The sequence below is a fragment of the Vulpes lagopus genome, chromosome 15 (genome assembly GCF_018345385.1).
Source record: "Vulpes lagopus strain Blue_001 chromosome 15, ASM1834538v1, whole genome shotgun sequence".
Taxonomy (NCBI): Eukaryota; Metazoa; Chordata; class Mammalia; order Carnivora; family Canidae; genus Vulpes; species Vulpes lagopus.
The window spans coordinates 8,836,801-8,860,302 of record NC_054838.1 but is presented as its reverse complement, the minus strand read 5'-3'; the positions used below and the strand labels follow the sequence as shown (position 1 = coordinate 8,860,302).

Genomic DNA, 23,502 nt, shown 5'->3' with positions numbered 1-23,502 from the left:
TCGGTAAATAAAGGCAAACCAGTGAAAATATCAATAAAATATTTTTAATGCCTACAATTTCTTTTATACATAAATTGCAAAACTTTCACCTGTATGTGCAAAAGTAGATTCTCTTGCAGGTCAACAGCACCAGAAAACAAGCTAAGCTATGTAAATGTTTTCTTTTTTAAAACTTGATTTGTCCATTATGTAAAAGACATGATGGATTTAATAACTCCAAAGAAATCTATATCCCACTCTTAATCATACACTAAACACCTGAATATTTATTTTATCACATCCACTCACAAAATAAATAGTAGTCTAATATATTGAGCACATTGAAAATAAACCAACCAGTCTCTCTTCATATATTTATTCTCTTTCCAAACATGTTTTGGTCTCCTGCTATATCTCAGAAATGTACTAATAGCTGCTTTTAAGTTACAAAATACAAAACAGTAATTTCTTGGAGAAAATCTTGGGGTAACATTAAAAAAATGAAATTTCGAGTTCCCATAGACTTTCTTTTTTGTTAACAGTCTTTGAACCCTCTCATGGCACACATGTAAGGCTGTCTGTGACATGTGGTACCCTGGCCTCCAAATGGACATAAATGCATTTGTAGTTTAGAGAAAATACAAAGACAAGTTCTGAAAGTAGCCTTAAGAGAAAGTGCCCCTTGCTTTGACATAGCAACATCAAAAGCAAGTGGGACTGTGCAATCAGAGCCATATGAGTTTTATGAAAACTACTTTCCTTTCACATCATCTGTTAGAGAATGCCACACCCATGGTCATGTAACATTACAATCGTGAAATAACGTTACTACATTCGTGAATTAACATTACCCAATAAAAGGCACATCTTCAGATATTGAATTAATAAAATCTGAAAATCAAAATGGTAGAGGATACATTAAAAAACCAAGCACTTAAATTTGTAAACCTTAATAAAATAACAGCTTATTCCAGTTTCTTCAGAGATTTGTGGGCTTTTTGGAAGAGTGGTCAGGAATTGCAGAACAAAATGGAAGACAGGATTTGGAAAACAAGGCCAAGATTAATTTAAAAGACTTTCTCAGGACTTTCTTTTTAATTGAGCTACAGAAGTGCCCTTTTATAATGTTGATGCTGAGGAATAATAAAATCAACATCTGTAGAAGAAACGCACTCAAAGTGATACACGCATAAGGATACAACCTGACTCTTCAAGTTCTGGAACTTTTATCCAGTACCTGGTGCCTTTCTGTACAAATAACTGCACATTAAGTAAAGTGCTCGTAGACTTTAAGCCACCAGAAATCTTTCGGCTATGATAAGCACTTGATTGTAATAGATTTTTTCAAAGAGTCTGAATATTGAAAATATATATCCAAGAAAAAAACTTTTGAAGGGCTGGGGGTAATACAAAAGTGACAGTGAAGGAAATAATGTTCCAAACCTGTTTTATTATGTGGAACATCACACTTTCCTTAAATCAATTTCACTGAAGGTATTTGAGATGGGTGAGAGGCAGTCAATAGGATTTTCTGCCAGTGTGACAGTTCTGTGTGGATCATTAGAAAGGATGTTATTCCTGGTGATGAAGACATCTTTCATAGGATTCAGCTTCAAAGTTAAATCCTTGCACTTTTGAAATTTGAAACTCAATTCAAAATAAGTCAGTCTAAGGGACTGGGTCACATGGCTGTCCCATTAAGGGACTAACAATAGTCATCTATACTACCAAACTTGAAGAATAAAAAGAAAGCTTTACGAATAAAAAGGAATATACAAAAGCAACTTTTGGAACCGTTCTACAAGCTTATGTCCCACTGCCCCCAACCCTCCACATTTAGAATCAAGGACAAATGTTCTCTAGCATAATCATATCTCATTTTCTGTTGCTGACTTTCCTTGAGACTTGGCTTCTCTCCAACCAGAATCTAGGTCAGCCTGATTGGCAAAGGCTGGGTTTGAGGCCTAAGAGCTATCAAGTCTACAAATATGACTTGAAAAAAAGTGAGAATGAAGAAAGTTCCACAGCCCAGTAGAACACTAGTAACAGGGAACATCCCTTCCTACCTGGGAAAAAAATCTCTTCACAGTGCATAGTTTGAAATAAAAGTGCAATATGGGCAAAAAGAGAAAGTGGTACTCTTGATACACATGAATTTAGTTTTTGGTTTTTGCCATTAAATGCTAAAGAATTTAAGATAAAACGCAGTCAATATCAAGAGGTACAGGGGCACCTTTTCCCAAAATATCTGTATAATGAGGGAAGAGAGGGAGGAGGGGAGTCTCACATGTCACTTCCTCAGTTTTTAAACTATTACTCTTCCAAATCTAATGTTTGAATAAAATAAGCATTTTTTTCAATATAAAAATGAATTTTTTAGATAAAAATCAATCAGCACAGTGACCTTGTCTATTTTATAACTAAAGCCAACATAACAGTAAATCTGAATGGAAAACTTGGAAACAAATATTTTTAAACTGAATGGCATAACTTGTATTTAACTTGAAAACAACTTTTTGTTAACTGCCTTATCACCTAAATTAATGAGTAAGAATGCTCAGCATCCAATCCATGAATAATGCAGAATACAATATAATTTATTCTACTTTTTACTTCAAAGTCACAGAGATGACATCCATACGATAATTATAAAGCCTACTCTACATTTTCAAGTTCTCAATCCAAACATATAGCTTAGGACAGGTCACTTTATTGCTGGCAACATTCATAGAAGGGCCAGGTTCCTTATTAAAAGACAGAGTAAGTTTGATTGGGAGCGGGGCGGTACCCTACTCACACATCAGCAGAATTATGAAGTCAAGAGGCAATCTTTTTTTTTTTTTTTTCCTTTCCAAAGTAGCAAAGGAACAAAAGATTGGCTGACTGGTGAGCGGCCCCGCGTTAGAGTGCATAGCTCATCAGGATCAAGGCTGGCACCTGTGAACAGTTAACTTTGTAAGAGCACTCAAATGGGCATTCTATCACCTGCATTACAGATTAAACCCTGGAAAGTATTTGAAAATACTTTATGACCCAATGACAGCCTGCAAATGACATACGCATTCCTTCTCCTTGAGTACCCAAGTATAAATCTAAAATCATAAAGGGGCTTCTTCATTCTGAAGGCAGGACCTCCCTGCAGCAGAGTGTCTCCAGAATTTCACAAAAATAAATAAAAGCAGCAGCTAACGCTTCTTCAGCTTCTTGGCCTTTCGACGCTTCATTTCTTCTTCTTCACGTCTCATTTCCTCTAAGTCCTCCTGCATACCTAGTCTTAAACTGTCAAAAAAAAAAAAAAAAGTGTTTGTCAACATACATGAAATTACCACTCTCTTTAAAAATTAAGAATGAAATTTCAACTAGGAGCTCATATGGAATGTGCTGATGCATTAAAAATGCCTAAAGGCTTTACCACTGAAAACAAACTAGCAGGTATATTTTTTACTAGGAATCTCTGCCACTGACTCTGCTTACAGTAGAAAAAAGACCTCATATAAAACTTCAACATAAAATACCTTAATATTCCCATTAAAGTAGTGAAATATAAGTTGCTTATAAATAACAGCTTTTAAAAATAAAGAGGAAGAAAATTTATTCAATATATAAAATAACATTCTATTCTTATCCCTTCCCACCATTTGGGTATTTTATGTAGTTAAGAGGAGAACACAAGAGGGAGAAATGTTTAATATTCTGGGTTGAGACTGAAGTGAATTTTTTTAGCAAGTTAACACTATAAAAATAATCATTTGTTGCCCCAACCCAAGAAATTATCACTAGTATAAAAAAAAAAAAAAAAAAAGAAAGAAAAGAAAAGAAAAGAAAAGCAATTATCACTAGTTTATTAGGTAGTCAAACAGGAATCAGACAGGATCTATATCCCTTCTCAGATCCCTAAGGCCAGTAGTGGTACAGCAGGACTGAGATGTGTCTGATGTAGAAAGGGAATTAAAGACGGGGAAAGAGAAACAAGAACACATTGCAACGGGATCAGAGGAGGCTTCCAGCACTTACTGTGTCCCTGTATGGTGAAGCACTGCACCAGGCAACTTGAATATAGTATCTTAACACAGTACCTCAATAAGTAGAAATGGTAAATTTTCATTTTACAAATAAGACAGAGTTAGAAAGGCTAAGTAATTTGTCTAAAGCCCCACAGCAAGTAAACAGGATTAGAATTTAGAACTGTGTGGCCCAAAGCCCCTGCTCCCAATGGTGCATGCAACTAAAGCAGGAAACAAAGGAATGTTTGGGATATTTCTGCACAAATGTGTTAAATTTTGTGCTTACCTCTTTGCTTCTTCCTTCTGCTGCTCTTTCCAACTACTCTCCATGTAACGTAAGGCATAATCGCTTTCATCTTTGTATCTGATAAGAGGAAATCAATGTTGTGAGGGGAAAAAAGCCCAAATTCCTAGTTTTTTAAAAGAACCACATCCTCCTATTTTAAAAATCTGTATCTTGGGGCACCTGGATGGCTCAGTCGGTTAAGTGTCTGCCTTCAGCTCAGGTCATGATCTCAGAGTCCCGGGATCACTGCTCAGCGGGGAGCCTGCTTCTCCCCTCTCCCTCCGCCACTCCCCTTGCTTGTGCTCTTTCAAGCATGCTTTCTTGCAAATAAATAGAATTAAAAAAAAAAATCTGTATCTTTACAACTAAATCAGAAACACACTAAGGATTACTCTTCCTTGCTTGGCAAGGAGTGAGGTGGACAGAGATGATGGGTAGAGAGGAGTTTCAGAAATAAAGACAAATTAAATGAACTACTACTACTTGAAGGCAACTATTCTTGAATCTAATGTTGATGAAGATACCAATTCAATAACGTTTACCTCATTCACCTCTAGTTACAGATAGTTTAGTTTATATTAAAATCCTGAAAGTACAATATACATGAAAATAATTTTGTACATATTAATCTTATTTGAGCTTCATGGGAAAGGGGAGGACTTTAGAACAAAGAGTGAAGCAGATTAATGGCTTGACCAAGAACATATAGTAGCTAATGATATTACTAATATTAAAATTTTAAAATCTGATATTTATTCCAGTTCTTTTTACTACTAAATATCTTTTTTTAAATACACCTTCTCTTAGGCTTGCCCTCTAATTTCTCATATCAATGGGTTTAAAGGAGATGGCAATTGTCAATTGATAGGGCAAATCCCTTCTCTTTTACATACATACTACCTCATTTAATCCTCCCAGATGTCATTTTTTCCCCCTAAAGATTTATTTATGGGGGGGGGGAGGAGTACAGAGAGAAAGGGAGAGAGAGTCTCAAGTAGACTCCATTATGGGCTCAGAGCTTGACACAGGGCTTGATCTCACAACCCTGAGATAGCGACCTGACCTGAAACCAAGAGTCAGATGCTCAACTGACTGCACTACCCAGGGGCCCTCTTCCAGATGTCATTCTAAAAATAATTTACTCAAGTTTATACAGCTAATGATGAAACTTCCATTCAAACCCTGATCTTCTCCTCTGTACCAGTGCTTCTCAAACTTTAATGTGCATATGAATCACCTGGAAGCCTTATAAAGCTGATTTAGATTTGGTAGCTCTGAAGTGGGGCCTGAGAACCTACATTTCTGACGTTACTGTCAGGTGCTATCAGTGCTGTTGGTCCCATACTGACTGCTGTCCAGGAACCACGGTTTTGAGCAGCAAAGCTTTTTACATGAACGAAAAGCAAATATCAGATCAGACCAGCTTTTAACACAGTGCTGTGGATGGCTGAGTTCAAAGCCAATCTAGTCCTACTACACTAAACTGCTTCACACTCATTAAATATACATTTTATGAAGAGTTTATATTTATTTATTTATTTAAAGAAATAAGTGTATTATTTAAATTTTCCTTAGTCTTACTTTTTTCGGTCATAGCCAAAGATTTCTCGAATGTGCTTGGATATTTCTTCCTGAGGTTCTCCTTCATCTTCAATAAAATCTTCCATTTCAGAGTCATATTCATCCTCATCTTCCTCATCTTCATATTCTCTCTGCCTCTTGTAACTATTGGGGAATGGAGGCCTTTGAGGAACTAAGAATAGAAAAGCCATTACTTACAGGAGTATTAAAACTGAGGACATTCCCAACCAAGTTCTACATAAACTCATTAAGACAGTGTCCTCAAAAACCAGAACCAGCATGCTGGACCATAGCATGGGGTCATTACAGCCTCATCCCTGGTGCTTCACATTGTTTATAGGAAGTAGAATTTCTATTTATCCCAGAGCTTACTAGCAGCATCCGTTACATTTTCTAGCCTAGTAGTTCCCTTCCTTCTGGATTTAAGACTGGCACATTAAAAAAAAAAAAAAAAAAACCCAAATTACAAATAGCTTACGCTAACTTAGGTGACAACTGAGGTGACAACCTACCATCTACTATCACCATAATTTCAGTACATTTTTTAGAAGTCCAACAAAGTATAAAAAATTCCCAGAATTATGGATAATTATTCAAAGTCTTACTTCAAAAAAACTCACTACATTATCCTTATTCTTGAGCTGTTAATATGCATGGCTTGTCTCCTGAGTGCAGGATTTCTTTCTCAACTTCTGCACTGCCGACATTTTGGGCCAGATAATTTTTTGTTGAGCACCCTGTCCTATGCATTGTAGGATAAGAGCTGTGTCCCTAGCCCCTATCTTGCTAGATGAGGATGCTTGCATCTCCTGCGCTCAGTTGTGTCAGTCAAAAAATGTCTCCAGACACTGCCAAATGTTCATTGGGCATCAGAATCATCCTTGGTCAAGAACCAATGTTCTAGCTGAATTAGGAAGTTTAAAGCATGGCATCTCATCTTTTGTTTCTTTTTATATTCTGCATGGCACCCAACAAGTGCTTTAACAAATACTTATTACCATAAAGAACCTATGACATAGCAGCCACCAATGATCCTGTACCTTGAGACAGAGATCCCTAAAGGACCAGTAGTTAGAGCCTTGCTGTTGCCCACTATAAGGAGCAGAAACACAAGGGCAGTCAGAAACAGTTCCTGGTACATTGTGGGTACTTAACAAATATCTGATGAATAAAGTACTAAAGGCGTCAAGCATACAAATATGCTCCAACTTTTGAAGACAGGTCTCTCTTGTCCTCATGAAAAGGTGAAGATGAATTACTTCATTGAACCATAAGGCATATACACTCACCCTGTCCTATAAATCACATAGCCAAGTTTATTGCACTTGGAGACATCACAGGGGTAAACACAGAGGGTCCTAGATAACCCCTTCTAAAGCCTTTTCCAAGTTATAATCCTTAAAGGGACTCTCAGGAACAAAGAGAGATTAAACCATCAGGATTCTATCAACACGAGTACACTAAAGGGCACATTGATGGGTACAGGGTCTCTGGTTACATAAAACAAAGCATTCTTTCCAATTTCCTAGTAACAAATAAATATTCTTAAGGTAAGGGACAATTTACCTTTACCTTACCTTGGGCAGATCTGTAGCCAGATAAGGAAGGCTTCATTCCATTCATCTGTCCATTGCTGGATCGGCTAATTATATTCTTGGAAGAAATTGTTTCTGACACAACAGTACACTTGGGCTTTAGGGGGAGACTAGAGCTACTAACTGGTCGCCCGGGTCCCAAGCTGCTCACCGGTCTCCCAGGGCCTGAACTACTGAGAGTCCGTCCAGCTGGAACTGAGCCACTTATTGATCGCCCAGGGCCACTGACAGATCGCCCAGGGCCACTGACTGGCCGCCCTGGGCCACTGACTGGCCGCCCAGGAGGGGCAGAGCCACTCATTGGTCGTCGAAGGTCATGTGAACTGCTGATAGGCCGCCCAGGGCCACTAGAGCTGCCCACAGATCTCCCAGAACCACCTGAGCCATTGGTGGGTCGCCCAGGGCCATTTGAGCTGCTTGCAGGGTGCCCAGGGCCACCTGTACCACCGAGTGTCCGTCTGGAGAGATTTAAGTCACTGGCTGGCTTCTTGGTCCCACTGACTGATCGCTCAGGTCCTGAGCTGGAGCTGCCATTCTGGCGCCTGGGCACAGGGCCAGAACTAACTGTAGGCCGAGGAGCCCCTGTGCTGGGCCGTCCAGGAGCTAAGCTGGAGCTGTTGCCTGGCTGCCTGACACTTGGACTCTTAGCTTTATTGTGTGGGGTAACCATGGGCCCAGGCCTGGAATGGCTAGGATGGGGAGGAGATTTTTTGGCTTTGTGCTCAGTAACAGATTTCTGAGTCCCTTTAGCACAAGTCTTTGAGACACTTGGTGAATAGGTGCTGGAGTGGGGCTTTCCAGCCCCATTAAAAACAGGTCTGTTATGGCCCTCACGAAGTAAGGGTTGAGAGCAGTTGACAGATCCTGCTTTGGTCCTCTCTCCTGGCATGGATTTGGATGAAGACACACCTAAGTGTTTCTCATTGGCTGTGCTGGGTCTGGATTTCTTCTCAGCATGAGGAAGAGGAGTACCCCTGGAAGAAGGATGCTTGCTAAGTTTTGTGCCCACGCTTTCTTTCTGAGAGGGTGCCTTTTTGGTTGGAGGTAGTCTTGCATCTGTCTCAGGTTTCTTTTTCCTCTGCTTTCGTTCAAGGAATTCTCGCTCCCTAAGTTCCTCTGCAGTCATAGGCCTCTCTTCTGTCTTCTTCACTACCTTGATCTCCACTGGTTCATACTGCTTTTTCTCAGCCAGCCTGAGTAGATCAGTGAAGTTCATGAGTGGCGGGGCACTTTTGAGGGGGACCTTTGGTTTGCTTTCAACTTTGGGAGGTTCTTGCTCTTCCTCATACTCTTGCTCTGACTCTGCTTGATTGTATTCTAAGAATTCATCTTCTTCTTCCATTTCATACTCTTGTTCTGTTCCCTGGCTAGTGTGGCTTTCCACTGCCTGCCTCTTCTTTGATTTTTCCTCAACAGGAATCCCGTTGTAACCATGGAAATTATCCTTTGTCCTCTTGGCCATAGCTCTTGCTTTCTTGTCATGTTTTAGTTCAATTCGCTTTTTTACTAGCTCTTCTTTTCTCCTTTTTTCCTCTAAAGCTAAAGGGGACAAAACAAGAACAAAGTGTCTCAGGGTCTGGAGAGCTCAAGTATTTCACCTGATATCAGTAGGTGGCCAAAACACAAGCAACATTCAAGTTACGGTTTGAAGATATCTAGGAATAAAATGGGGAAGTCCTTTGAACAAGTATCAGTTGAGTCATCTTTACATAATGAGTGGGTCACATATGGGTCTTTCAATATGACAAAGCAAGTGAGACACTGGGCTTTTAGCTTTAAATATAGAAAATAATTCATACCAAATAAAGTATACCAAGTTAAAAAAACAGTAGGTACTTCACAGTCATTATTATGAATAAATGAATACTTAAATTTATTAAATCAGTTTCACTGTCACTTGCCTGAGGTAAAAAACTACTGTTTGAGTTATACTGGTTTTCAAAAACTGTCCCTATTTTAACCTTAAGATAGCATTCTTGATAAAAAAAAAAAAAAAAAAAAGACGTAGAGGCAGATTCAGAATGAAGGCCAAAGAATGGAGTTCCTATTGGGACCTAGTGTGGCCAAGTAGAAGATATGGTCACTATCCCCAAAAGCTCTTAAGAGGAAATAAGAGATAACGTCCATACAAATGATAACATCCATACATATGAAATCCTCTAAATACAGTTGATTCGGACACATACACAAATCCATTAGCCAATTATGTTATTACAAGCACCCACTAGTTGAGTACAAGCTAGCTGTGAAGGTGGAAGACTTTAAAATTGAGAATAAGGCTAATAGATACATACCTTTTTGCCTGAGCTCCTCTTCTTTTCTTCTGAGAAAAGCCTGAACGGCTGCAGACTGGACACCCTTAACTTTTGGGTCTTTTTTGGGAGGCCCCACTGCCAAACTATACCTTTTCTAAAAATAAAGAAAATGAAAATTATAATCAATTCAACTTTAGAAATGTATTTGCTATTAGGTGTAAAGCACTGTGTCACGCAACTAAGAGGTTTAAATTATTGACTGAAAAACTGATTCTGAATAATTAAGAGATCACATAACCCATATGAAAGCTTAGCTATAAAGTTTTGGTTTAAATAGGATTATGCATGATTGTCTTTAGGTACAGAATTTCTTTGTAACATCCTAAATAATGCACAAGTGAACAATTCAGAGAAATACTATTTTGGATTATTTTCCAAAAAGGTACTTGGACTGGGGAACTTTTAAAAATAAATCACCACTTAGAACACATTGTTTTAAAATTATTTTTTTTTAAGATTTTATTTATTTGAGAGCAGGGGGTGGGGGCACTAACACAAGCGGGGAGGCAGAGGGAGAGAAGCAGACTCCACACTGAGCAAGGAGCCAGAGAAGGGCTGGGGGTGGGGGCTGGATCCCAGACCTTGGGATCACCACCAGAGTGGAAGGCAGATGCTTAACTGACTGAGCCAACCAGGCATCCCTGGATTGTTTTAAAATTCTGATTTAAAAAAAAAAAATCAAACTTATTTAGAACTAAGCATTTCAAAATCTATCTTCTCAAACAGAAACAATTACTCAAAAAGTTTCTTTTTTTCGTTTTAATTAGAGAGAAAACAAGCAGGGGGATGGCAAGAGGCAGAGGGAGAAGCAGGCTCCCTGCTGAGCAGGGAACCCAAAGAGGGGCTCCATCCCAGGACCCTGGAATCGTGACCTGAGCCAAAGGCAGATGCTCAACCAACTGTGCCACCCAGGTGGTTTCTCTTCTGAGTACTTTATTCCAGATTATTTTCTAGTAGACTCACAGCTACATAGGTTATTTTGCTTACAACATGAAACACTGAGATTTTCCTTTGACCACAGGCAAAGTTGGTGGCAAACCACAACTAAAAAGCATTTCAAAGAAATCTAAGCAGCAAGAAGTACCCAATTCTCTATGACTTTAACCATAGCTCTTATGTTCATTAAATATTAATTTGCCACACGAACTGTTTTAGACAGGTTTCCTATCACCCAAAAAGTACTAATATTATCCTGGCACAGATGGTATTTCTCTGGGCTTTCATTTTTATATAACAACACTGAGAAATGACTGAAACTATAGGAATGTTAATTTGAACTATGATAGGAAAAATATTTCCATTTTATAAGTATCTATCATTAGAGAAGTGTGATAAACAGAGTAACTCAGACCAGGATAATTCATCTCTAGGACCATTCCACATTAAATATATGCATAGGGAATAAGTTTTTAAATGCCCCCCCACCCCTTGGGCACCTGGTGGCTCAGTTGGTTAAGCCTCTGCCTTTGGCTCAGAATGGCACCTGTATCAGGTTCCCTGCTTAGTGGAGAGGCTGTTTTTCCCTCCACCCTTCAACCTGCTAGTGCTCTCTCTCTTAAATAAATGAAATCTTTAAAAAAGATGTCCATGCCTCCTTTTCTGTTAGACAGATTACATTCTTGTCTACTGAACCTGTTATGCTAGTTAAAAAGGAAACAATAACCTCTGAGCACAAATTGAGCTACTTAAGAACCAAAAACCCGATTCCCAAAATTTGCATGAAATTCCTAGAGGAAAGCCAAAGGATCCATGCTTACTATGTGGCTGGCAAATAATACAAGGCATCCTGAAATAGGTTAGGAGTTCTAGCTAAATTATTCACCAACAAAGTAGCTGGCCAAGGAAGCAGGCTCTAATCCAACCTGAAAATCCTGCCATGATAGCAATGCTGTGACCTGACACATCCCTGACTGAAATCCCAAGAGAGCATCATCCAGAGTCCTTTCCCAGTCATTTTGGTTGAGCCACAGTAAAATCCAGTAATAAGTCTCCATTTTAATTATAAATTTAGTTGTAGGCCCTCTCCGTTGTGGACTGGGGCCCCATATTTAAAGAAGGAAAGGATACTTAGGAGAAAGAGAATACTGCTTTACCTAACTAGCTATATAGAGTTGTCCTGGTTTATAAGAACCTCAAACATAGGCCTAATCTCCAAGTTCGTATTTTCTTAATGGAAGAGACACTATGAATATGATTCAAGTTGCGTAAGGCATATATAGACCCGTGAGCAGAAACATACACACTTCACCCTATCCCATTAGGGAGATTTGTAAGAGGAAAGATAGATTTTTGTTGCCAAGACTTAATATTTTCTGTGTCTGCCAACTACCTAGTCCATAGACTTACCTGCCAAATCAAAGCTTATACAAGGTTTCCCCCCACAAAATACCAATAGACGTGTTAATGTTATCTTAAACAGCACTGGTTCATTATCTTGATATTACAGCAATGAGTAATTCCTATTTTGACTTCAGGATAGACCTCTTTCTTCTTAATGTGGGACTTCAAGAGATAGGTAATGGAAAATGACTAGCTGAAAAGCTACTGTTCTCCAAAGGGAAAACACTGTCAATAGGGCACAGTTTACTAAACTTCAGTCATTTGCATAACATCTTCATCATTTTTGCCCTTTTAGTATACCACCTGTATTATTTACTAACCTTAAGAAAACAGACATAACACTATGACGTATAATTATAGCTTTACTTTAAACAATATCTATGAAATGACTGGCTTGAAAGGCTAGTTACATTCTTCCAAATCATATTAAAATATAACCATTTAAAAATATATATAACTATGAGAACTAAAAGTATTTGTGTATCACCTACAATCACAGTACAGCCAGAGCTATCCGCACTGCACTTTGGGAAACACCAAAAAGGAACATAAAAATACAGGAGGGGCAGGACACAAAGCAGCAGCAAGGGAGGGGGGTGTTCAGGATCTCAGATTCACTCAGAAAAGAATTCCAAAGATTACCTTTAGCTTTTTTTCAAAGTATCCACCTATTTCTATCCATTCACACTGCCAATTTTAAATTCAGTTTTGTTCTAACATCTCTAATCCACAAGGGTACTTATTAAACTGGCTTTCCATTTAACCCAATAACTTTGCAATACTTTTTGTCCTATGATGTAGAAGGGATTCAATAAATCTATAAAAAGTCTTATTTCATTGGTATGCTAGGAAATGAGAAGGGCAAGGTCCTAACTTGATGAGGTTTAATCTTATTCACCGGCATGAGCTGAGTCATAATTAGTAGTTTCTTACATCCTCTGTAGCTTGATGTACTCAAACGCAGATACTAGGAAAGTATTTATATATTCTCTTTCACAAAGTTTAGGTCAAAACTTAGAAATGTGAGGTTAAAAAGGGGGGAGGGCTGGGTCTTCATAGATGATTTTCTTAACAGTTGTATTCAGATATAATTCACATACCGTAAAACCTACCCATTTAATGTGTACAATTCACTGGTTTTTAGTATATTCACAGAGTTGTACAACCATAACCATCACCACTATTGGAGTTCAGAACATTTACATTATCCCAAAAAGAAATCTCTTACCTTTTAGCAGTCATTCCCTAGTTCCTCTCTCCCCTCTGCCCCTGGAAACCACTAACTTAGTGTTTCTGCAGAATTGCCAATTCCAGACATTTCACATAAATGAAATGAAATTATGTACCCAGTGTACCACTATCTAGTGCTATGTATCACAATATAAGGTAAAATTTACAGGCCATAGACAAATGGTTATATATGAGTGATTATGCAACATATGTAAGATTTTTCAATTTTGAAAACCCTTACTGATAATTTTCACTTGACTCTATTATTATAAAGTTTGAAAATAGATGCCTTCAAAGTCCAAGAAAATATCTTTGGGAGATGCTCTGTAAGTTGGTTCCAAACATCCTGAACTGAGAAATTATAATTATTTCTCTGGCTTAACTGAAATTAAGAAATGATTAGTTTCTATGACCATTAAATGTTTCAGCAAGGGTATAATTTTAATTCTTTTGGAGTAAGAACAATATACCTAGAACTTTATTTTTATTTTTTAAATTTTATACCTAGAACTTTAAAATGACAAATATGTGGATACCTAAGTAAATTTAAATGGTGCTAATGTAATTTTACTCTGTTGTCAGTGTTGACTTTTCTCAAAAACTTTGAAAGAAAAAATTGAAATCATACAGTATGTGGCTTCCATGGTCAATTTTATGTGTCAACTTGGCTACTCGATAGTGCCCAGTTATTTAGTCCAACACTAATCCAGGCATTGCTGTTGAAGATATTTTGCAGGTGTGGTTAACATCTATAATCAGAGGGATCCCTGGGTGGCTCAGCGGTTTAGTGCCTGCCCCTTTGGCTCAGGTCATGATCCTGGATTCCCAGGATGGAGTCCCACATCAGGCTCCCTGTATGGAGCCTGCTTCTCCCTCTGCCTCTGCCTGTGCCTGTGCCTCTCTCTCTCTCTGTCTCTCATGAATAAATAAATAAAATTTTTATTTTTTTTATTTTTTATTTTAAAAGAGATTTTATTTATTTATTCATGAGAGACAGAGACAGAGAGAGAGAGAGAGAGAGAGAGAGAGAGAGGCAGAGACACAGGCAGAGGGAGAAGCAGGCTCCATGCAGGGAGCCTGACATGGGAGTTGATCTCGGATCTCCAGGATCACACCCTGGGCTGCAGGCGGCACTAAACCGCTGCACCACTGGGGCTACCCAAATAAAATCTTAAACAAAACAAAACAAAACAAAACAAAACATCTATAATCAGGTAACTTTAGGTAAAGCAGTTTACCCTGAGTAATTTGTGTGGTACTCATCTAATCAGTTGAAGGCTATTAAGAGCAAAAACAGGTTTCTCAGAGAAGAAGGTATTTGCCCTACAAATTCCAGACTTGCCAGGCCACACAATGACACGAACCAATTTCCTAAAATAAATCCTATTGGTCTGTTTCTCTGGAGAGCCCTGATTGATATAGTGGCCTTTTGTATTGTGGTACTTTCACTTAGTACAATCTTCTCAAGGTTCATGTAACATGTATTACTACTTCATTTCTTTATATGGCTGAATATTTCATTGTGCTGATGTACCACATATCATTCATAAGTTGACTGGCATTTTTTACTTTTCGGCTATTATAATTAATGCTGCTGTGAACACATGTGTACAGGTTTTTTTGTGTGAGCATCATTTCTCTTGGGTATATGGATCTTCCTAACATTGAGCTAGCCAGACCTTTCAAAAAGGGACACTGTGGTATCAAAAGATTTGAGATCTGCTGTAATAGAATATATTAGGTATCAGCTACCCCCACAAGGGTAACCCAGTAGAGAACCATGTTTAAAAAAAAAAAAGCCTCGGGCTGGGATTACATTATATCCCATTTAATAAAGCCAAAGAACTATTTGGCACTTTCTCCTGCATCAGATGGTCACATTTAGCTCTAGCAGCAGCACATCAAGATGCACCCACCAATTCTGAATCGGATTCAAGGCACCAGGCTGCTTCATTGTTTGAGCTTCATGAAAAGCAGCTGGACAAGAGTTTCTTTTATCCTAAGTGTATCCATCCATTTTATTATACTGCAAGCCAACTCAGTCATTCTGCTGGACCCCAATGAATGATCCACAGCAGTGAAGCTTATGCCATTTAAATACAGTATCGGAGATTTTGCCAAGATTTGTAATTCTGAAGCCAACAGACCTAAAAAACATTAATTCACTTTAAGACATATGTGTTCCTTGCATTGAAATTATACTGCCACGGTCAGATTAAGAAAATAAGTTTCTGTTTAGAAATATGTTTTAACCAAATACGTTATGTTGGAATCAATAGCCAATCCCTTCTTGAAAGCTGGTCTTTACTCAGGAGATAACATATTGTTGCAATAGGTGGAAACGTAAATTTCCTGATGGCTTTACATATATTAGAGATTTATTATTGGTTAGAATTAGGAATATTCAAATACATCCTTCAGTTTAATAAATCACTACACAATTTCTGAAGTGTTCTCAAAACATCATAGTCAAGGAATAAATGCAGGCCAGAAAACGAATGATTTGCATTAGGCTTGCTTAGCTGGGTGGCTAAGAGGATAAAAATAAAACAATCAAAAAGTATGCTATTCAGGATTGCTACAGGATCAAATGTCAAATTCAATATTACTGTCTTAATAATATACCTGATTATAAAATGTAATGACAGATAGGTACCTCAGAGCTTCTAGTCCAACCTCTAAGTTAGAAGTAGCCCCAAAAGCACAACTGTGTATTTACTGGTTGTTGCACAGTTTGTAACAGAATGTAAATTAGAATCTAGGTCTCCTGTTTCAGGTCCAAAAGTATTTTTACTACAATATGTCTCACTTCTAACTTAATCCCAACACTTTCTTCCAGCGGTAACCACAATCTTAAATGCCCTTCCCTAATTTCCACCTGCTTCCTGGACAGTGCCATGACCTCAAACAGGTCCACCATTTAACTTTCTATATTATCTTCTTTCACCCTCAGACTATTTCTGTTAACCATGCTGGCACTCTCCCAAACAGGCTGTAAATCTCTCTCTACCCACCAGTTTCCAAATTCTGTTGGTTTGCCCTTTAAATTTCTCTCCCATCAGAATTGAGGGAGAAGTACCATAAAAAATAGAGTTCTTGTCTAAGGCTGTATTAGGCTGGAATTGAGAGTAGGAGGCTGGATGGGTTTAGGCTTTACAGATGACAACCTTCCTCACATCCAATACACCCCTCATTTAACACAGGACCATGATTAAGAGCAAGAACTCTAGAGCCAGTAGGCAAATTCTCAGCTCTGCCATTAATAGCCCTGTCACTTATTAGCTGTGTGACTTCAGGAAAGTTTCTTCCTATCTCTGGGCCTCAGTTTCCACATCTGTAAAACAACCTTCCTTATATGGTCATTAGAGTGATTAAATCTTTTTTTTTTAGAGTGATTAAATCTATATACACAAAGTGCTTAGAACAGTGCCTGGCACTGAGTAAGCATTTTAAGTGTTAATTGTTGTTATTATTCAGAGATTCATTCTCAGGTAGTGATGGGGAAGAGAAAATAACACAATCTCTGTGGGGGTAGATTTTCTAAAAGACCTTCTCCCTGAAACACTAGTTAAGTAGTGCTGCTCTAGTACCCTACGACCCAGCAGTTGCACTATTGGGTATTTACCCTAAAGATACAAATATAGTGATCCGAAGAGGCACCTGTACTCCAGTATTTATAGCAGCAATGTCAAGAGTCAAAATATGGAAAGAGCTCAGATGTCCATGGATAGATGAATGGATAAAGAATACTACTCAGCTATCCAAAAAGAAAAAAAAAGAAAAGAAAGAAAGGAATCTTGCCATTTGCAACGATGTGGATGGAACTAGAGGGTATTATGCTAAGTGAAATAAGTCAATCAGAGAAAGAATTATGATCTCACTCATAAGTGGAATTTAACAGAGGATCACAGGGGAAGAGAGGAAAAAAATAAAACAAGAAATCAGAAAGGGAGACAAACCATAAGAGACTCTTAATCACAGGAAACAAACTGAGGGTCCTGGGGGTGGGGAGATAGGGGATAGGGTAACTGGGTGACAAACATTAAGGAAAGTAGGTGATGTAATGAGCACGGGGTATTTTATAAGACTGATAAATACTGACTTCTACTTCTGAAATTAATAATACATTATATACTAATTGAATATAAATTTAAAATATATATTTTTTAAAGTATTGCTCTAGGCTAGCAATCCCAGCTACTTCAAGCACTGACAAAGTCATCTTCAGATGCAAGCATGGGGAGCAATCTTGTTATAATTGATTATAGATCAAAAGTTGCAAAATGACTGCCTCCAGAAAATTTTGTTGGCCCATACTGTTCTTTAAAAGGAAATATAACTACTATAACACATGGTAGGTTTCTTTTGAATACATAGAGCTTGGTACCTATCATTTTATATCTAGACTACTTCAAGAACTTACATTATTACCATTTTATATCCAGGTTACTTCAAGAACTTACATTATCTACCTGGTCCTGAAGACATCTGAATTTGACAACCTGGTTAAAGTCCCTGAACTCCTTTTTCAGTACCTGTATTCTTTTTTTTTTTTGGGAGGGGGGGAGGTAGGGAAAAAGAGAGAAGGGGGAGGAGGGAGGGAGGGAGGGGGAGAGGGAGAGAGGGAGAGAGAAAGAAAGGAGGAGGAGGAGGGATAGAAAGAAAGACTCCAGCACAAAGTCTGACCTGGGACTCAGTCCCAGCACCCCGATATCATGACTTGGGCTGAAATCAAGAGTCCGATGCTTAACGGACTGAGCCACCCAGGTGCCCCCTCAATACCTATATTCTTATCCTTAAGGGACTATAGCCCCCAAATCCTTATGTCTAGTACCATATGAAGGCTTCTTCTGTATTTTTTGGTTTGAGGGTCACACCTTGTCTGGGATGATTTTCACAGTATGACTATGAGAAAGACCATATAACTTGTCTCATGCACCTACAAGCCATCAATTATAGTTACCTGCAACCTACAAGAATCCATATTCCAAGCTTTAGCATTCTACCAAAACAAGAAACTGTTTTTGCTAGAGGACCTAGGGAGAAAAAATTTAAGTCAAGGTTACCCAAAATATCTTTTCTCTTTTAAATTTATTTATTTATTTATCTCTTTTAAATTTAAATGGAGCTTGTGACAATAACTAGTTACATCACCTTGATCAGCTCTTTTTTTTTTTTTTTTGATTAGCTGTTTTTTTAAATTCAGTTTTCCACTGGGAAATGATAGCTTGCCTAATATTGCTAGGCATGATGCAACCTTCCTTTGTTTTAACTAAAACATTCTAAAGATAATTATTTCTCCTAAAAAGACAACAGAAAAGAAAGAGGTTGCATTACAGAAATGTTCATTGCTTCTCAAACCAGATACAACAGATACCTCTTAAAAATGAAGCCCCAGAGATAGTTCAAAGTGGCTGTCCAGGTGTTTTACATGTTAGCCTCCCTTGGAGCTAATCAGTGCTAGTCACCATATGTCCTTCCTGTAGCAAAGGTGTGACACAGGAACTCTGAAGACTGAAATACGAACATCAGCTCTGATAAGATCCAAATGGATGGTGGGGAAGATGACTAAAGAGAAATAAGAACCAAATAAGTACTAGAGAGGGAAGGAAAGGAGTTATACCTGCCAATTACTGCAAAGCCTCTATGGTTCTCAGACAATAAAGCTTATGGTGTAGCTTTGATAAGTAAGAGAATAATCAGATGAACCAAGTGAAAGTGAGATCATGGATTAAATTTAACTACTGCCTAGCTCGTCCTTCATTAGTTTCTTTTGTGATATACTTCATCTGATGTAAAAAGGATTATAATGCTAACTAAATCAAACTTCTAGGCTTACTAGCTTTTCCTGGTGGGCAGGGGAAAGCATGCTTTCATAACATATATGCCTATATTCATCTATTAGATTTTAAACGACCTCACCAATTACCTGTCTTCTTTTTGCTTTCAATCTTTATTTCAAAGATCTGTTGATAATGTATTCTGAAATGCCCACAAGTTTTGAAATCTTCTGCTCTAAGAATATCTGCTTTTCTCCCAGCAGCCATTGGTTTTGAGAATAAGAAATGACTTGGTTTGGATTCTTCTATGGACTATTCCTGGGCATCAAAGCTATCATTTTTTTTTTTTTGACCTCCAATAAAATTCAGGAAGATCTAGAATAAAATATGGACCTAATTATGCAAAGATAAAAGGTCACTAACTCCAATACTGACTTGTCTAGAAAATCTACGGTATTTGCAGAAAGTGAATTCTGTTGTTCAAAGGCTTAAGCCCATAACTTTAACCTGCAGATCTTATGACTCATGGCTCCGGGGAATGATTATTCAGGGTACTTGGGATGGGAGATGAATACAGGGAGATTTAACAAATTTTAAACTGACCTGTATCAGTTTTGTTTTACCAGTTATTTTACTATCGTCAGATGAATATTTTCAAAAAGGTAAAAAAAAAAGGGGGGGTCAAAAAAAAAAAAAAAGCCTTAGAAGATAAGAAAAGGGCAGGAGGGCCGCCTGGGTGGCTCAGCGGTTGAGCGTCTGCTTTCAGCTCAGGTTGTGATCCCGGACTCCCAGGATCGCGTCCCACATCGGGCTCCTTGCGTGGAGCCTGCTTCTCCCTCTGCCTGTGTCTCTGCCTCTCTGTGTCTCTCATGAATAAAATCTTTAAAAAAGAAAAAAGAAAAGGGCAGGAGTGGGGAATACAAAACAAAACCACTGCAAATACAGAAAAAAAACCTAAAAAAAAAAAAAAAAGAAAGAAAGAAAGAAAATGCAGAACGCAGAGTGAGAGATCAATAAATTGCAGTTGAATTGACTTCAAGAGAGAGCCGTTCGGGCTGTACACCTCACTGATCCAACCGCAGGTATCGCAATGCAATTTGTCGGTTTACAGCTGTGCTGTGGGTACCATCTGAGGATCCAGAAATGACTCGTTTATGCAAAACAGCTACCACCCCGCGCACCAGGTCCTCTCCGTGCCTCCAGCGTGTACATTTTGAAAGGCTTACCCGGCTCTGCGGATATCAGCGAACCGGCAGATATCACCGAGCAAATGGGACGCAGATTTCGAACAAAGACACGTCGCGAAGGCCGCGAGCGAACGCAAGGTTGAGGAAGGCTAGCTCACCCAGTCTGCTGGCCAAGAATTTCGTGGAATCCGCTCAACTTCTGTTCCCGGGGTGTTATTAACCCTTTGGGAGGCTGTAACTTAATCATCTCGTTGGCTGGACGGGTGGGGCCACAAGTCGGAGAACTTAACTTGCTCGAGGAATCGCACGATATTCAGCCCCGTCTCGGGGGGGTAAATAAATCGGCCGAAAGGCGACATCAGGCCAAGTAAGTCCCTAAAAGCCCCGCAGCTTCCCAACATACACGCTCCCTTCCCACCCTCCGGGCTGGACTTCACGGCGGAGCCAGAGACCACCCGCGCTGGGTCCCACCACCACGTACGCCGCACGGTGTCAGCCACCGGCCTTCGCGCAACTCGACGGCCCCCGAGCTGCACAGTCCGCGTTGCAGGGTGACTAAGCCCGTGAGGCTCCCGGACCGGAAGGCTCCCGCCCCCCCCCCCGCCCCTTTTCACCCGGAGTCCGCACGAGTAGCTCGCTGCCCGGGAGGAGGAAACAGGGCGCCCCAGCTCTCGCCCCCTTCCCTCTCCCGGACAGGCCGGGCGATGCCCCAACTTCCGCGGCCACGCATTCCAAACTTGAGGACCGGGTCTCCCAGAGTGGCGCCCGGCGGCTACTCACCGGCACGTTGTTGACACCCTGCCCTTTGGAAGCTATCAGGAGGATCTCCCTGAAATCCATGTCGGCTGGGGCGGAGGACCGGGCCAGGCTCTCGGAAAGAAGTGAAAGTACGCCTTCCCGAGGCGCCCAGCCGCCGCCGAGGGAACTGCCCGGCCCACCCCTCTCGCACCCCGCCTCGGCACGACCACTTCCGGCGCCTTCCGATGCCGTCGGCCCGCCCCTTTCCCTCCCGCGGCCTATATCCTTTCGGGTCCGGCGCTCCGCTCGCGAGTCCCTGGCGTAACTTCCGCTTTCGGGCTCCAGACCCGTAAAACGTGGTACGTGGCCGCTGGCGTTAGCCCGGGGGGCGGGGCTAGGCCTTCCAGCGGCCAATGAGACGCGGCCTGGGGGGGGGGCGAGGGGTGTGGCTAAGGGAGAGCTGCGCTCCCCCGGCGGCCGGGTCGCGCGACCTCGCGGTCTCGGTGTTCCCTGCGAGCCCTGAGCGGGGACAGCGAGGGAGGTTGGGGGACGTGGGGGGGGGGCGCGGGCTACCTACCAGGCCAGCGCTCGCTGGGTGTCACGGGTGGCCGCTCGGGTCCGGAACGCCGGGGCCCCAACAGCTGAACCGACGGGGCTCGAGCAGGGGGTTTCAGTTACAGGTTGCGAGGCGCTCCGCGAAGCTGCGCATGCGCGCGCGGCCCCGCCTGGTCCTCTAAGATAGAGACGCATTGCTCACCGCGGGGTGTGCTCGCCTCCCCCACCGACGCGTGCATGTCCTGCCTAGAGGCGCGGGCTTCGTGCTTTGGCCTCGTCTGGGTAATGAGCCCACGTGGTGGAGGAATGAAGGCATTCCCTACATACAGACCCAGCCTCCGGCACCTAGCTGGCGCGCTGATGAAACATACATATATGCCCCTTAGGTGTACTAACTGGGGTGGGGGTGGGGGTGCCAGTCTTGGGTTCCTTTTAAGAGTATCTGGGGCCTGTAAAGTCGTCTCATTCAGTAAAATACACTAATTAGACAGACCTGGGGGTGGAAGTGAGCCGCAGTTGTCTGCTAACTAGTGGGACGGATCTTTTCAGTGGGCTGGAAATACTCCCAAACTGGATCGTGGTGATGACTCTGCTGTGAATTTACTAAAAGTCATTGTACCCTCAGAACAGGTGGATTTTACAGCATGTAAATTATACCTAAATAAAGTTGTTTAAAGATATTATTAGGCGAAGCTGCTTGGTCTTTCTCTTTACAACTGAAGTTTTATTTGTTTTAAGATTTTTATTCATGAGAGACACCGAGAGAGAGAGAGAGAGAGGCAGAGACACAGGCAGAGGGAGAAGCAGGCTCCATGCAGGGAGCCCGACGTGGGACTCGATCCTGGGACTCCAGGATCAGGCTCTGGGCTGAAGGCAGACGCTCAACCCCTGAGCCACCCAGGTGTCCCTGCACCTGAAGTTTCAGTGCTGAGTTGCGACCCTGACCACATGTCTCCGTTTAAGGCTGCCCAAAGAGCAGACCCAGATGAAGTCTTAGTCTGATGGCGGACCTGTAATTCACAACCTTCCTATTCCCTCGGAGGAGCCCAGCATAGCACACAGCTCGCCTAAGCTCATATATTCCTTTCAAATACATACCCACCTACTCTAAGTAGTTCGGACTTGGAGGAGACCAACCCCACAAATATTTCTCTCTCATGATTACAGATTATGTGCAAGCTTGGGTGTAATGTATTGACAAAACCAACAGATCTCAGGGGCCTTAAAAAATTAAGATTTTTAAAATTTCCTTCAAGTGATTCTTTCGATTCAGCAAGTAGAGTCATCTTTCAATGTTTTCTGATTGTTCTTAGAATAAAGACCAAAATCCTAATCCTAACTGTGGCTTGTAACGACTGCCATGATTTGCCCTGGCCCACTTCTGTAACCTCATCAGCCCTGCTTCTTAAGATTCCCTTATTTGTGCCAAGCTCTCTACCTTTCCAGGTCCTTTTCCCCCTTTCTCCCCTCTGACTGGTCTGCTCCCTCTAAACTCTGCTAAGCCAGCTCTAACTTTGGTGAATGTTTGTCTGGGTTTAAGCCCCTGTTCTGTTGATTCCTAGGTATTTTATGGCCTTAGGCAAGGCTTTATCTCTGTGTACATTGAGTTGATCTATAAAATAAAAATTAAAATGATAGGATTGGTGTAAAATAACTTGAGTAAGGACTATAGATTAGTGCATGGCTGTTCGGGGCTGAGTTGTGTGCCCCCCCCCCAATCCATATGAAGTCCTAATCCCCCAGACCTCAAGAGTGTGATCATATTTGGAAATAGGTTCTTTAAAAAAAAATAATTAAGTTAGAATGAGGTCATTAGAATGAACCCTAATCCAGTATGGTGGGCATCCTTATAACAAGAGGAAATATGGCCACAGACAGGTACAGAGGAAGACCTTGTGAAGACATAGGGAAA

At 40.6% G+C, this 23,502-nt stretch overlaps 1 protein-coding gene across 3 annotated transcripts; it reads right to left on the bottom strand.

The window, feature by feature from the left end:
• Positions 1–28: 28 nt before the first annotated feature.
• SPTY2D1 (SPT2 chromatin protein domain containing 1) lies at positions 29–22,236 on the bottom strand. Of its 3 annotated transcripts, XM_041730480.1 has the most exons (7): positions 21,078–21,327; positions 20,456–20,620; positions 9,740–9,854; positions 7,428–8,984; positions 5,851–6,022; positions 4,270–4,347; positions 29–3,258 (listed from the first exon to the last, which is right to left on the bottom strand). In XM_041730480.1, exons 4-7 carry the CDS (start codon positions 8,905–8,907, stop codon positions 3,165–3,167), a joined length of 1,824 nt encoding a protein of 607 aa, XP_041586414.1. In that variant the 5' UTR covers positions 8,908–8,984; positions 9,740–9,854; positions 20,456–20,620; positions 21,078–21,327; the 3' UTR covers positions 29–3,164. The 3 variants fall into 3 exon arrangements, with proteins under 3 accessions (XP_041586414.1, XP_041586415.1, XP_041586413.1); XM_041730481.1 differs by lacking the exons at positions 20,456–20,620; positions 21,078–21,327 and adding an exon at positions 21,613–22,236; XM_041730479.1 differs by lacking the exon at positions 20,456–20,620.
• Between the last annotated feature and the right edge of the window lie 1,266 nt (positions 22,237–23,502).